The sequence below is a fragment of the Benincasa hispida genome, chromosome 3 (genome assembly GCF_027475165.1).
Source record: "Benincasa hispida cultivar pf3 chromosome 3, pf3_genome.v1.1, whole genome shotgun sequence".
Taxonomy (NCBI): Eukaryota; Viridiplantae; Streptophyta; class Magnoliopsida; order Cucurbitales; family Cucurbitaceae; genus Benincasa; species Benincasa hispida.
In genome coordinates, this window is record NC_143480.1 from 74,940,700 (window position 1) to 74,954,740 (window position 14,041).

General features: G+C 35.4%; 1 protein-coding gene across 1 annotated transcript in view; it reads left to right on the plus strand.

The window, feature by feature from the left end:
* LOC120072751 (fatty acid amide hydrolase-like) overlaps window positions 1-8,111 on the plus strand; it is a 57,123-nt gene extending 49,012 nt beyond the window's left edge. The window contains exons 17-20 of the mRNA XM_039025230.2: window positions 342-406; window positions 1,024-1,085; window positions 1,192-1,287; window positions 7,713-8,111. Of these exons, the coding sequence (XP_038881158.1) occupies window positions 342-406; window positions 1,024-1,085; window positions 1,192-1,287; window positions 7,713-7,775 (286 nt within the window). The 3' untranslated portion in view covers window positions 7,776-8,111. The remainder of the gene's footprint in view (window positions 1-341; window positions 407-1,023; window positions 1,086-1,191; window positions 1,288-7,712) is intronic.
* The last annotated feature ends 5,930 nt before the right edge of the window (window positions 8,112-14,041 follow it).

Sequence of the window (14,041 nt, forward strand, 5' to 3'; positions counted from 1 at the left end):
TTCAGGTTGGTTCGGGTTGATTTGGGTCATTTTAATTTTTAGGTGAACCCATGAACCAACCCAACCCACAAAAATTTCATTTATTTAAACCCAACCCAACCCAAATGAGTTGATAACCCAACCCAAACTACATGGGTTGGGTTGATCGGTTTTTTCGGATCATCAGGTTTTTTGAATACCCGTATATACTATGTAATACTTTATTTTTACATTACTTTTAACTCCACTTTTCCATGAAAATTTTGTTTCCTGTTTCAAGAACATAAAAACTATTTAAAAAGAAGTATCCCGAGTAAGTAAACATTCTAAAATAGTTTTAACTTTTGTATTTTATTAATCAGTGTAACTGCTTACCCAATCTTGAATGATGCTCTCAAGACTGGAGAACTTGACTACATTAATGGAGGTACGGATTTACATGCATATATGCCTGCTCTTGTATGAACATATTTTTTGTTTTTTTTTTAAAGTAGGCTAAATATAAAAGTTAGTCCTTGCTATCTGTAACATTTTTAAAATTTTTTTCCCTAATTCTGTAAAATTTCTCAATTTTATCCTTTATGTATAGATTTCTTTCAATTAAGTCCTTGCTATCACCAAGTATAAAGAATTTAAAAAGGTTGTATTTTGAGGCTGTTAGTTGTTAGTTGAGTTGGTCCATTTTTTAAAACAAGTCATTTCAAGTCAATTAGTTAGTTTCTATGGTTCAAGTGATATGAATTAGGTAGGCTTATTTATGTTATAGATGAACTTGTATTTTAAAATGAAAGAATTGGTATTTATTCACAGTGCGCCTTCAAAAAAAAGTACGTGTTTATTTTTGTGCCTCTTAAGCTCTGACGGACCATTGCGCCTTAGTGCATCCGGGGCTTTAAAAATAATTGATCTTGTGATGGTAATGTCTTGTTTAGGAATGAAATTGTAAAATGGCCCACACATTTGAGACTGAATTATATATTTAGCCGTTCTATTATATTGCAATTTGCAAACACAAGTGAAAATGATAACTTTGTATCATTTCAGCTGCCCTTGTTAGGTATTCAATAGCTGGAAACTTTCTGGGATTACCTGCAGTAACTGTTCCAGTAAGATGGCAATGTTGATATTCTTGTTTTTTGGGAGTTGATAGGGTAGTAGTGCCAATAATTAATAATTTATTGGGCTTGTTCTTTGCAAAACTTTGTTCTGCAGGTTGGATATGATAAAACTGGTTTGCCAATAGGCCTCCAGTTCATTGGCAGGCCTTGGTCTGAAGCAACCCTTATTCATATAGCATGTGCAATGCAGGTAAACTTGTGGTTCCATGATCCTGTCAATAACTTCTCCCTTGTTTTTGTTTTAAGTTGGTAGTTATCTGCAAACTGTATATATCTTACTTTCTCTTTAGGGAAAGTTCATTTTTTCCACAGTAATTTTAACCTTCCATTCCATTGAATTGAACCCTTGAATAAGTGTTGTAACTTACCCTCCCTGAAAAAGTTTTTTAAGGAATAATCAATAGTTTACATAAAATTCAATCAACAAAACACCAAATCGAGTTATTTACAATCAATTTAAACTTAAAGTGGACGAGATGAATATTAGCCAAATGCACTAAGATAAGAATGTTATTAAGGTCCTGTTTGGTAACCATTTTGTTTTTGGATTTTGATTTTTGAAAATTAAGTCTATTTCCTTCTCATTTCTTACCATGATTTGCATCTTTCTTAAGTACAATTGTTGAATTCTTTTTAGTTTTTGAAGTTTGGTTTGGTTTTTTAAACCATTGGTAAAAAGTAGATAACAAAAGAAGAAATTTAAAGATGGAGGTAGTGCCTATAGGCTTAATTTTAAAAAGCAAACACTCAAAAACCAAATTGTTACCGAACATGGCCTAAAATATTAGGATTTTAAGCCTACATTAGTAATTAGTTAGGGAAGTGGTTAGGGAATTTGGTTATAATTGAGGGGGTGAGAAAGGGAGAGGTTAGACTTTATTTTCATTTGTAGTGAATTAGGGCTTTAGAGTAATCTCAAGAAGGGAGGAGGTTCCAAGTACCTCGAAACACTTGGTTTCCTTGTAGTTCTAAAATCTTTTATGTATATTTCAATACATTTGGGTTCTATCAACACATTGTTGATACCAGTCTTTGTTAAATATATATAATAACACTAACTAGTCTAAAAGATTCTTGAATATGTGACATAAAAATGTAAATTATATTTTTTTCTAGAGGTATGTTGTAATATGTAAAATAAATATCTCAAAAGAAAAGATCTAGAAATATCCTAGATTTTTCTTAGATTCAAGGAATTCTAGAGATTTCCTTTAGATAAGGATAATCTAAGTATATAGAATGTTTGTAGGATCAAAGAATAGCCTAGGAAAATCCTTTTACTTGGGCTCCAAGGATCTCATGCCTATAAATAGGAGGTGTGACCCCATATGTGAGCTAAACAAAGCTAGAGAGCTAGTCTAGAAAAGTGAATGAGTGTTTTGAGAGTGAAAGAGTAATTTCTAAGTGTTCATCCTTGTATATTTCTAGATAAAATTTTCTTTCTTCAAAAGCAACTGTTTCTCTTCCTTTGTACTAATTTCTTCAACAATCTTAAGATTCAATGACTCTAAAGTTTTAGTGGAAATCTTTTCAAATAGTTGTCAATCTTCTTGTTCATCACCCATCTAGGCTATCAAGTATTAAAAAGACCTTTAATGGTGCATGTTACGTTACTGATGTATCAGTTTATAGTACATTAGTTTGTTTTCAGTTTGGTTTTACACTTTTGTTACTAACCAGTACCTAAGTCAGTTTGTAACTAACTCTAGCCTATAAATAAGGGCTAAGTCCTTCATCTTGGGAATAATACAAGATCAATTAAGTTTCTATAATTGGCTTACACCAAAATTGGTATCAGAGACAGTTGAACCTGGATCTGATGGCGGGCAAGAAGCCAACCAATGGCAACAACCTCGATGTTACGGACAAAGAAGCGGCTTCATCTGTTGCCTTATCACCAAGGGCCTTGACGAGACGCGTGCAGTCCGTTGAGGAAGCCATTGATGGTATTCACCAAATGTTTGAGAGAATGACCTTACATTTGGATCAAATAGCGGGCAACTTCAGCAACTTTAATCCTCAGCCGCAAGTCCAAGAAAATCAACCAAGAAACATTCTGGCACCCAAGAAAGACAGAACCCGATTGCACCATAACAAATTCAGCCAAGAAACAATCAAGAACTGCCATTGTTGTTCCAAGAGCGACCAAGACAACAAGTTTACCGATGGAGGAATAATGAGGACAATGATTCTTCTAGCGAGGATGAAAGAAGGATGGTAGGACGTCCTGGACGGTGGAGAGATAGAGCATTCAATCAATAGCAGCTAGGTGAACAAAGCGAATATAAGGTAAAGCTAGACATACCTAGCTTCAGTGGCAAAAGGGACATCAAAGGGTTCTTGGAATGGGTTAAAAATGTAGAAGGGTTCTTCCAATATGCCAATACTCCTGACCACAAGAAGGTGCAATTGGTAGCCTTAACATTCCGTGGGGCAGCATAGGCCTTGTGGGAACAAGTGGAAGTTAATAGGTTCCGAAGTGTGAAAAATCCTATCACTGGGAGGGATTAAAGCGGATGATGAAAGATAGGTTCTTACCAAAAAAAACTATGACCAAATATTATACAACCAATATCAGAATTTGTGCCAAGGGAAAAAACTGTTGCTGAATATACTGAAGACTTTCATCGCTTGGGAGCTCGAGCAAATTTACCTGAGAATGAAAACCACTTGATAGCAAGATTTGTGGGGGGCTTGTGAACAAACATCAAGGAGAAAGTAAAGTTACAATCTTTAGGTTTTCTCACTGATGCCATTTCTTGGGTAGAAACTGTCGAAGAAATGAATGAAACCCAAACAAGAAGATATTCACGGAGAAACTAGTGGGAAGCCTCTTCTAGCGGACTAAAGAAAAATATAACTCCACAGAAAGGACCATCAGGATCCAATGATGGGGGACTGCCTAAAAACAAAGAAGAAATTCCTACAACCCAAAAAGATACAACCTTTGAAACTACCAAGAAGAGTACCAATCCCTACGCAAGGACAACATTGGGAAAATGCTTTCGCTGGCAAGAATGGACATTTGTCCAACAATTGTCCTGACCGAAGAACAGTGGCTATAGCCGAAGATGAAATTGCTCAAGGACATTTGTCCAACAATTGTCCTGACCGAAGAACAGTGGCTATAGCCGAAGATGAAATTGCTCAAGATCAAGAACTTGAAGAAGCATCAAATGAGGGAATGGATCTTCTAGCACCAGACGAGGGTGACAATGTATCATGTGTGCTCCAACTGGTACTTTTAAATCCAAAAACTGAAACTCACTTGCAATGGCACTCATTGTTCAAAACTAGGTGTACGGTGTAGGGGAAGGTTTGTAACGTCATCATTGACAGTGGGAGTTCCGAGAATATAGTTTCTAAAAGATTAGTCAACGCTCTTAACTTGAAAATGGAACCTCATCCACATCCATATAAAGCCGGGTGGATAAAAAAGGTGGCGAATCTCAGGTAAACAATGTGTGCTCGGTGCAATTCTCCATCGGAAGTAACTACAAGGACCAAATTGTATGCGATGTCTTAGATATGGACGTTTTCCATATTCTCTTGGGCCGTCCATAGCAATATGATCGACAGGCTACTCATAAAGGAAGGGAGAATATGTATGAATTTATTTGGCATGATCGAAAAATTATTTTTCTACCATTACATAAGATAGACACTACAACCACCAACGATCCCAAGCGACAACTATTCAGTGTCATCATGGGGAAGCAATTCATCAGAGAACATGAAGATGAGATGTGGGGAGTAATTGTTAAAGGAGATGAAGATCAAAGGAATAATGAAAAATTTCTAGAACAAGTTCTAGAGTTGTTCAAAGAATTTCCTAGCATTGTGAACCCACCTTCAGGCCTCCCACCATTGCGTGATATACAACATCAAATAGATTTCGTTCTGGGGATTTCACTCCCTAACCTTCCGCATTACAAGATGAGCCCGAGCAAGTATAACATTTTACATAAGTAAGTTCAAGAGTTGTTAGAAAAGGGATGTATTCAGCCGAGCATCAGTCCATGTGTCGTACCAGCTCTCCTTACCTCAAGGAAAGATGGTAGCTGGCACAGCTGACGTATGTGCGTGGACAACCGAGCTACAAACAGAATTACTATAAAATATAGATTTCCTATATCACAAATTGGTGATCTGTTGGACCAACTAGGTGGTGCTTACCTTTTTTCCAAGCTCGACCTTTGAAGTGGATATTATCAAATCAGAATATGGTCGGGTGACAAATGGAAGACAACTTTTAAGACCAAACAAAGGGTTGTTTGAATGGCTAGTTATGCCATTTGGTCTTTCCAATGCTCCAAGCACATTCATGAGGTTCCGTTCCTTAAATTTGTAGTAATATACTTTGACGATATACTTGTATTTAGCAATACTTTACAAGAACATTTACAGCATCTACACACTGTCTTCTGAACTTTATCTTCACACCAGTTGCACATAAACACCAAAAAATGTGTGTTTTTTACTACAGAAATTTCATTTTAAGGATTTATTATTGGACATAATGAACTTAAAGTTGATCCTAGAAAGATTGAAGCCATTTCGGATTGGCTAAAACCATCTACTATAAAATAAATTCAATCTTTTCTAGGCCTAGCATCATTTTATAGGAAATTCATTCGAAATTTCAGCACCATAGCTGCTTCTCTAACTGATTGTCTTCGAAAAATTAGCTTCCAATGGGGTAAGGAACAGGAAGACCGTTCTTCAAAACTTAAACAACACCTCTGTAACAACCCTGTTCTCAAACTTCCAGACTGTACTATCCCTTTCCAAGTGGCTGTGGATGCTAGTGGGGTAGGCATAGGGGAGTCCTATCCCAAAATAACCATCCTATTGAATAATTTAGTGAAAAACTGAGCATGGCACGTCAAAATTGGAGTACTTACGAGCAAGAATTCTATGCATTAGTTAGAGCCTTGAAACAGTGGGAACACTACTTGCTGCATAAAGAGTTTATTCTCCTAACTGATAATTTTTCCTTGAGTATTTGCAATGTCAAAAACAGGTTAGCAGAATGCAAGCCTAATGGTTATCTTTCTTACAAAGATTTGACTTTGTTATCCGACATCAGGTGGGAAAAGATAATAAAGTTGTAGATGCTTTAAGCAGAAAAGGGGAATTACTAACTGTTTTAGCTGGGGAAATCACAGCTTTTCATCACCTACCTGAGTTATACCCCACAGACATCGACTTCGGAACAATTTTTTCTAACTGTTCGAGTCACATTAATTCGGCTGATTACCACATATTTGATAACTTTTTATTTAAAGGAGACTGCCTATGTATTCCTCACACATCTCTCCATGAAACATTAATCAAAGACCTATATTGGGGAGGTCTAGCTGGACACTTTGGTATCTCCAAAACACTGGACCTAGTTTCTGCGCGTTTTTTCTGGCCTCAAATTCGAATAGATGTCCAAAATTTTGTAAAGCGTTGCTACATTTTCCAAACAGCAAAGGGAACTTGTTAGGACACTGATCTTTAAAGAACTTTATTGATTTAACGGGTTGGCACAATTGCTCAATATAACAGCTAAACGATGAACTTATTCTTCATTAAACGATGAGAGTCAAACAACAACTAGACGATCGCTTACAGTTGTTACTCGATCGCTTACCAAACTCTAAACGATCGTGTACAAACTCTATACGATCGCTTACAGACTCTACAAGATCGCTGACTAATGCTAGACGATCGCTTACAAAATACTCCGCGATCGCTTACAAAATACTACACGATCGCTTACAAAATACTACACGATCGCTTACAAAATATTACACGATCGCTTACAAAACATTGCACGTTCGCTGGGCTCTGCTACTCGATCGCTTAGTAGAAGAAGTAGGCGATGAACAGCACACTTCGGCTGATTCTACATGATAGATGTTCCCGAACTCCAACCCTCGAGAGCTCACCTTCCTCACTCCAGATATTCAAACTTCCCTCCCTCTCTTTCTGTTTCTTTCTTCTTTTAAACACTCAACTTCCCAAATAGAATTGAAAGTAATTTAGTTGCGGTCTCTAACCTCCCTAACCTACTCAACCGCCGAATTCCCCTTATCTCCTTTATTCTTTCTCCTTTGATATTGCAGTATAATTGGAGGCCTATCAGAACTTTCAACAAATGTTGGACTCTATACCCCTGTTCCCACCCCAACTTCAATATCTACCAAAAACACAACGAGCACATGATTCAGTGAGGGTAGTGGTTGACAGGTTTAGTAAAATGGTACATTTCCTACCTTGTAAAAAATCACATGATGCTATCTTCATTTTGGGAATAATACAAGATCAATTAAGTTTCTACTATTGGTTTACACCAGTTACTTAACAACATTACCAACACAACAAATTTAGCTTATATTACCACCAAATATGTGTGTTGGATATGATGCCAGCCATAAAATGTATAAATTTCTTAGTCTGCTGATATTCAGGAGTAACATTGTTTATGAAATTTATACATTTGTACACAAAATAGTGTAAATACACTCCCTTGGCTCAAGTTAAGCTGAGACTACTAATCTTAATTCTCTTTCCTATTATATAAAGCTGCTGCATTTTAATTTTAAATTTATGGGCATTTGGTTTCAGGCTCTCTGTATTGCTGATTACAAAAGTCCCGAAGTTTTTTATGATCTTCTCAGCAAAAAATAAGTCCCAAGGAACCTCCATAACTTTTATGCAATATATTGTATGTTTATTTTGTGCTTGCTCGTTACCGTAAGTAATTTGAATATGGAGAGAGTTCTGAGGGAGTCGGTTTGTATTTAATAAGAGGTTCACTTCTACAGGGAGTATTATATACTTTTATAGGGATAGAATTTCAATATCTGCTCTCTGTTCTTGATGATATCTCAATTTCCTACCGAGGGTTTTTTTTTTTTTTTTTTTTGAAAAAACAAAAACTGACAAAAGACTAAATATATGTAATTTTATGTCATACTTAAGTTTATTAGCTAAATAATCCTCAAAAAAATGAGAATTATCACACATAACACTTAACCTAATCTCGTCTTTGCCAAAATGAGCATAACTCAATTGACATAATACTAGTGTGTTATCATTCTGCTGATGCAAAAATATCGGTGATATAGGCCTATTAGTGATAGTGCGCTATCATTAATAGGCTATTATATATGGAAATTGCCAAAAATTGGACATGGGGGTTAAAGACTTTTAGTATCAATTTCTAAAAAAGAAGAGTTTTGGGACAAATGAACATGTGAAATGTCAAAATTGCCTCTTAGTTAAAAAAAAAAGCCCTAAAATGTAGGAAAAGGAGTCATTGTAACGTGTCACGATCATGCTTATCCAGGACATGTTACCCATGGTTGCATGTCTACCTCCACCTCTTTTTACTATGCTTTCATCTTATGTATTTTCTTTTGTTAGGTAGTTTACGTTCTATGTACTTTTCTTAGTGTGTGACCGTTTCATAGACAACTTTTTCAACGAAATCGTTCAAGCCATTCTCATTAGACACAACATCTTCTTTTTCATTCAATTTAGGAATACTAACATTTTCTTTCTCAACTAGATTCAGAAAAATTTGACTCAACATCACCAAAGACAGAAGTCAGAATCTCATCAGCAACTAACTTACTCTCTATAACCCTAACTTCCTCTTGAACACCAAACGATGATTTGACATTATCCTTAGGGTTTCTAGGCAGAGCAATATATTCATGCATGTGACTAGAGGAGTTATTTGAAGTGGATTTTTCTTTATTCAGATAAATTTCTACCTTGGATCCAACAAAATCAATCATTATTAGGGCAGAAGTACTAACCCTTTCTTTCCCTTTCACCTCAACAGTGAGTCTGACACCAGATCACCTTCATTTAGCCGTAGAAGGTGGAACCCCAGTTTCCTTGTTCGAAACAGGAAGATCTTGAAATCGAACTCCATAATTGTTTGTAAATAATGGAGGAGCATCATTATTAACATGCAACTTCTTGTTTGCCTTCTCTTTAGACCTTACCATCTTAGAATAAGAGATATATGTACCTTGTCTAGTACTTACGATTTGGAGGAAGATCACGAAGAACACAAACAAGAGACTAAGCCAGAATGGTTGAGACGATCGGAAACCCACAATTTTTCGAGAGAACCTGACACAAGGTGATACGTCTTGAGAAGAACTACATTTTAGTACATAACTCCCTCAATTTTATACTATCAATTTGCTTAATATGTCAAATTTATAGGTAAAATAGTCCCGAGAATATTTTAGAGTCATTACAACAAAATTGGATTAAATTGGAGCAAAAAGGACAAAAAAAATATAGCCAAAGAAGACAAAACCAAACAAAGAATCAAGGGAAGAGAAGACACCATGTCAAATTACACTTTCACCCCTCAGTTAAAGCAAGTCTGCATGCCTAACTTCGAAGCTGTAGTGTCACAACGCTCACGCTAAGCCTATGCCCAACACTTGCCTGACTTTGAAAGGCAGAATGCTGAGAAACAACACAGTGTTGCAACGCTACGGATTTTGACAAAAAAATAAAAATTCACCCGTGTGCCTTTGCGCAAATGAGCGTCGAGCCAACGTCACTCTAGGGTTGCAACAATGGGACCTACAACCATTAAAAACCAAATTTTCCAACAATTGAAGGGAGACGATTTTTATGAAAGAGAGATTCATTTTCATGATTTTGAGAGAAACTTATGTAATTTCTTTATTCTTGTATCATTTTCTTGCAAGATTTTATGGATTTCTTAAATATTTTGCTACTTCATGAGTAGGTAAGTCTTCTTTCTTGGGGATTATGTTAGATTAATCAATTCTTGAGACTTTCCATTCAATTTTCTCTTGTAGTTTATTTGTTCTTAAATGTTCTTGCTCTTAATCTCAATAAAATCTGTTAAAGATGAATTGACAACTCACATTTAATTGATTTTTGTATGCAAAATTACATGGTTCTATAGCATACTTGTAATTAGGTTGCAAGAACTAGTGGTTTTGATGAAAGTCTGGACTTCTTTTTCTATTTTCCTGAAAAGATTTACAATCATTCTTGAATTGAATCCATAGTGTTTCAAGAATATCATAGTTGAGAAAATCCAAGAAATGCATGCAATTTAGTAATTAGATGTGGAATGTATTTAGGAAACATCTATGATCTAAATTAGGGTTAATTGACCAATTTAGTTTAATTGGCTAATTAAGGCATTATGGCTTAGCCTTAATGGGCTATGGAACAAATAAGTTACATGAAATCAACTAAGTCTATGATAGAATTAGGTTAATCTACAGAAATTTCCAATATCCTTTTTCCTTTGAAATTCTTGCATAATTTCTTTCATACTCTCTCTCATTAATCTCATTACCAAAATTTCATATCCATCAACCCCTCCCAACACACACACAAAAAAAAATTTGATTTCAAAACTCAATTTTGCCAATTAATAAAGGTTCTCTGTGGATCGACCTTGTGCATCCACTATTACTACGTGTTAGTATTAGTTGTTGTACGTGTTTAGAAATTTTATTTCTTTAGGGCTAAGCTTGAAATTAACGACATCATTTTTGGGCTGGACACAAAGCAATTGCTAACAGTTCAAATTAAAAATAAATTTGAAACTAACACAATTAAACTTTCTTAAGCTCCCAATAACGACAATTAAGGCACTTGATTTTCTACTTGGGTTTGCCGACTTGAAGGCCCAAGTTCCACCCCTGACCAACCCACTGGACTGATTGTTATACCTCTAGAGCACATAGGCTTAAAGCAGCTCTCAGGACCTCAAACGGACAACATCCAATGCCTTCGTGAAGATGTCTGCGATTTGACTTTTTGTGCTGATGTGTTTCAACATAATTTGTTTACTCTCAACAGATCACGAATAAAGTGTGATTTGAGTGCCCAAGTTTATTAAGCTTTGTCTAATCTCTTGTTGAAAGGATTTTGTGTCTTGTTGAAGTTGTTTGGTTTCTTGATGAAGTTAAATGTTATCCTTTTGCAAATTGTGGAGTTCCTATTGAAATTTTAATGAATGGTCAACAAGAGTTTTTACTATGTCTTCTAGAGACATACTTGAGAAGCTTGAGGAAGATGGTGGTTTACAATTCTCATATGGCCCTTGAGATCCCCACTTGAAATTGGGATGATCTCTCCATCCTTGGTTATATGTTTGCCCATGGGGGTCGTATTTTCTCTGAAATCCACCAATGGCATTGACTTGGGCTTGTGGGCAAGCCTCAGAATTGTGACCAACTAATCCACACATCCCGCACGATTTGACTTGAGGAAGGCCTACCTAAGTAAAAAGAGAAACTAGATTAGATACTTATGATCTAAGCTCACTTACCTCACTAGATTGAACAACAGAGTTATCAAGAGTCCTTGTCCCAAAATTTTGAGAGTTCTCCGCCATGGTTGATATGAATTGGCTCGCTTCCGTCAGTGTTTTGTCTGCTAGAGCCCCACCGGCGGCTGCATCTATATTGCTTCTCTCGAACAGAGTAAACCTGAATAGAAGTATTAAATTAGATATTGCTAAAAAATTTGATGGTGTGAAAAAGATGCACATAACTGTTTGTATCTTTTCCAATATTCATACAAAGATTCTCCTATACTTTGTTTAATTCTATAAATATCTTTTCTTATGTTATGAGATTTAGATGTCGGAAAGAATTTTTCTAAAAATTTCTTTTTCAACCCACACCACATAGTAATAGAACCTGCCGGTAGGTAGTATAGTCAATCCTTAGCCACATCCTTCAAGGAGAAGGGGAAGGCTCTAAGGTTGAGCTACTCTTGTGTCACTCCATGAGGATGCATCCCGTCACAAACAAGGTGGAACTCCTTCATGTGTTTGTGAGGGTCTTCACCGAGGTGCCCTCTGAAAGTTGGAAGTAAATGTACTAGCCCCGGTTTGAGTTCAAATGGGACAATTATCTCCGGGTATACAATTCAAAGACGTTGATTATAATCCAGTTCCGCTAGCTTACTTAAAGTTTGTTCTCTTGCTTCGCCCATGATGTTTGGTTGTGGTTGTTCTTCTTCTTGATCCAACTCTTCAAATTATTCTTTCTCTCTTCTAGCTCTTTCCCTTCGTAATCTTCTTTCCTCACGGTTAATATCTAAAATCAAATCACAAAGCAAACTCCGAGAGGAGCGGGTCATACACAAAAGGAAAGCTTAAAATGAACTAACTATTTTTTAATGATTTTTTTTAAGGAATTCAAAATTGTAAAAGGCCAATTGCACAATTTTCCGGCAATGACGCCAATTTGTTCGGTGTAAAGTAGGTGTTGTTAATTCTATCTACACAAACAAATGAAATTTATTTAAACTCTAACTACAACTAGAACTAACATGTAGTAATAGTGGAAGTAAGAGGTCGATCCCAAGAGAACCACAAATAATTGGCCTAAAAATTGACTATTAGAATTCCTAAATGCAAAAAATTAAATGGGGGATTTGTTTGTTTTAAGAAATAAAAGAAACTAACTAAGCACAAGACAAAAATTGATATAGAAAATTTATTAATGGGAGAAATAAGGAAGAGATTGTAAGATAAAATTCAATGGAAATGAAATCTTGGGGATTTTATATAACTAAGCAATTCTGTCATTGACTTAATAAGAAATCATGCAATTAGATTATTCAATAGCTCATTAAGAATAAATTCCCAATGCCCTAATTAGCTAATTTCACAATTAACCCTAATATAGATCTTAATTGCTTCCTAAAGACATTTTACAACTAATCCCTAAATTGCATTGAACTCATGAGTTTTCTTAACTATTCCAATCTTGAAATCAAAAAATTGAAAAATTCAAGATTGATTACATGAATGTTCTAAATTAATAGATTCTTTAAAGAAAAGAGGAAAAGAAGCCCACATTTTCTATCAAGATTACTAATTCTTGCAACTACAATTACAACTTTGTTATATAACCATGTAATTTTTACATACAAAAATTGATTAATCTTGATTCGTCAATTCAATCTTAATCAATTTTATTCTAAATCTCAACAAGAATATTCAAAAGAAAGTAATTACATGAAAGAAAATTCAAGAAAAGTCTCAAGAAAATGCCTAATTGCATAGTACCCTAAGAAAAAGATTTACCTACTCATGGAGGTTGAAGTTCTTTAAGCATTCCATTGATAGTTGCATATTGATACAAGTCTGAGTACGAATCGACTCAATCTCACAGAAAATTACAAGAATCGCTCTTGGAAATCGAAATCTCTCTCTAAAAAAATGGGTTTTTCTTCTTCTAAGTTTTTCTCTCTAGAGAATGATGGATTTTCTAAAAAAAAATGATATATCTCCCGTCTTCTGAAGAACTGAACTCACTTATACCAGCAGGAAATCATCACGAAGTGCGCAGATGGATCACGTCAAAATCTGGAAAGAAGAACGAGTGCATCGAGTTTTTCTATTTAATACTCGATCTTCGACGCTCGAGATGCTCTTTACTCGATGGAAAATGAATCAAACGAAACTCGATGACTCGATGGAAGATGGTTGAATACTCGATAGTCTTTACTGGATGCTATTTGACAGTATTCTGCTAAATACTCGATGGTTGATGATCCAACAGCCTTACTCGATACTCTCCTGGGTGTTTACTCGTTTCTCTTCAATTTGTTGATTTTCTTGGTCATTTTTATCTTTTTGACACAATTTTCTTGTAATGACTCCAAAACTCTTCGGGAATCGTTTAATCCTACAAAAAAGCAAATAATCAACCCAATTTTGGGGGAATTAACATAGAAATATACATCCTTTAAAAACATAACAATTTTATTTGACATTTAGTTGCATTAACCCAAAAATACCAATAAACTAAGATCTGAAGTTATCTTCTTTAAATTAAACATGTATGTGGAGACATACATGTGGATCATATTTAAGTGATAAACTAAACAGTCTATAGTAGATAGATAAGACTGGGTAC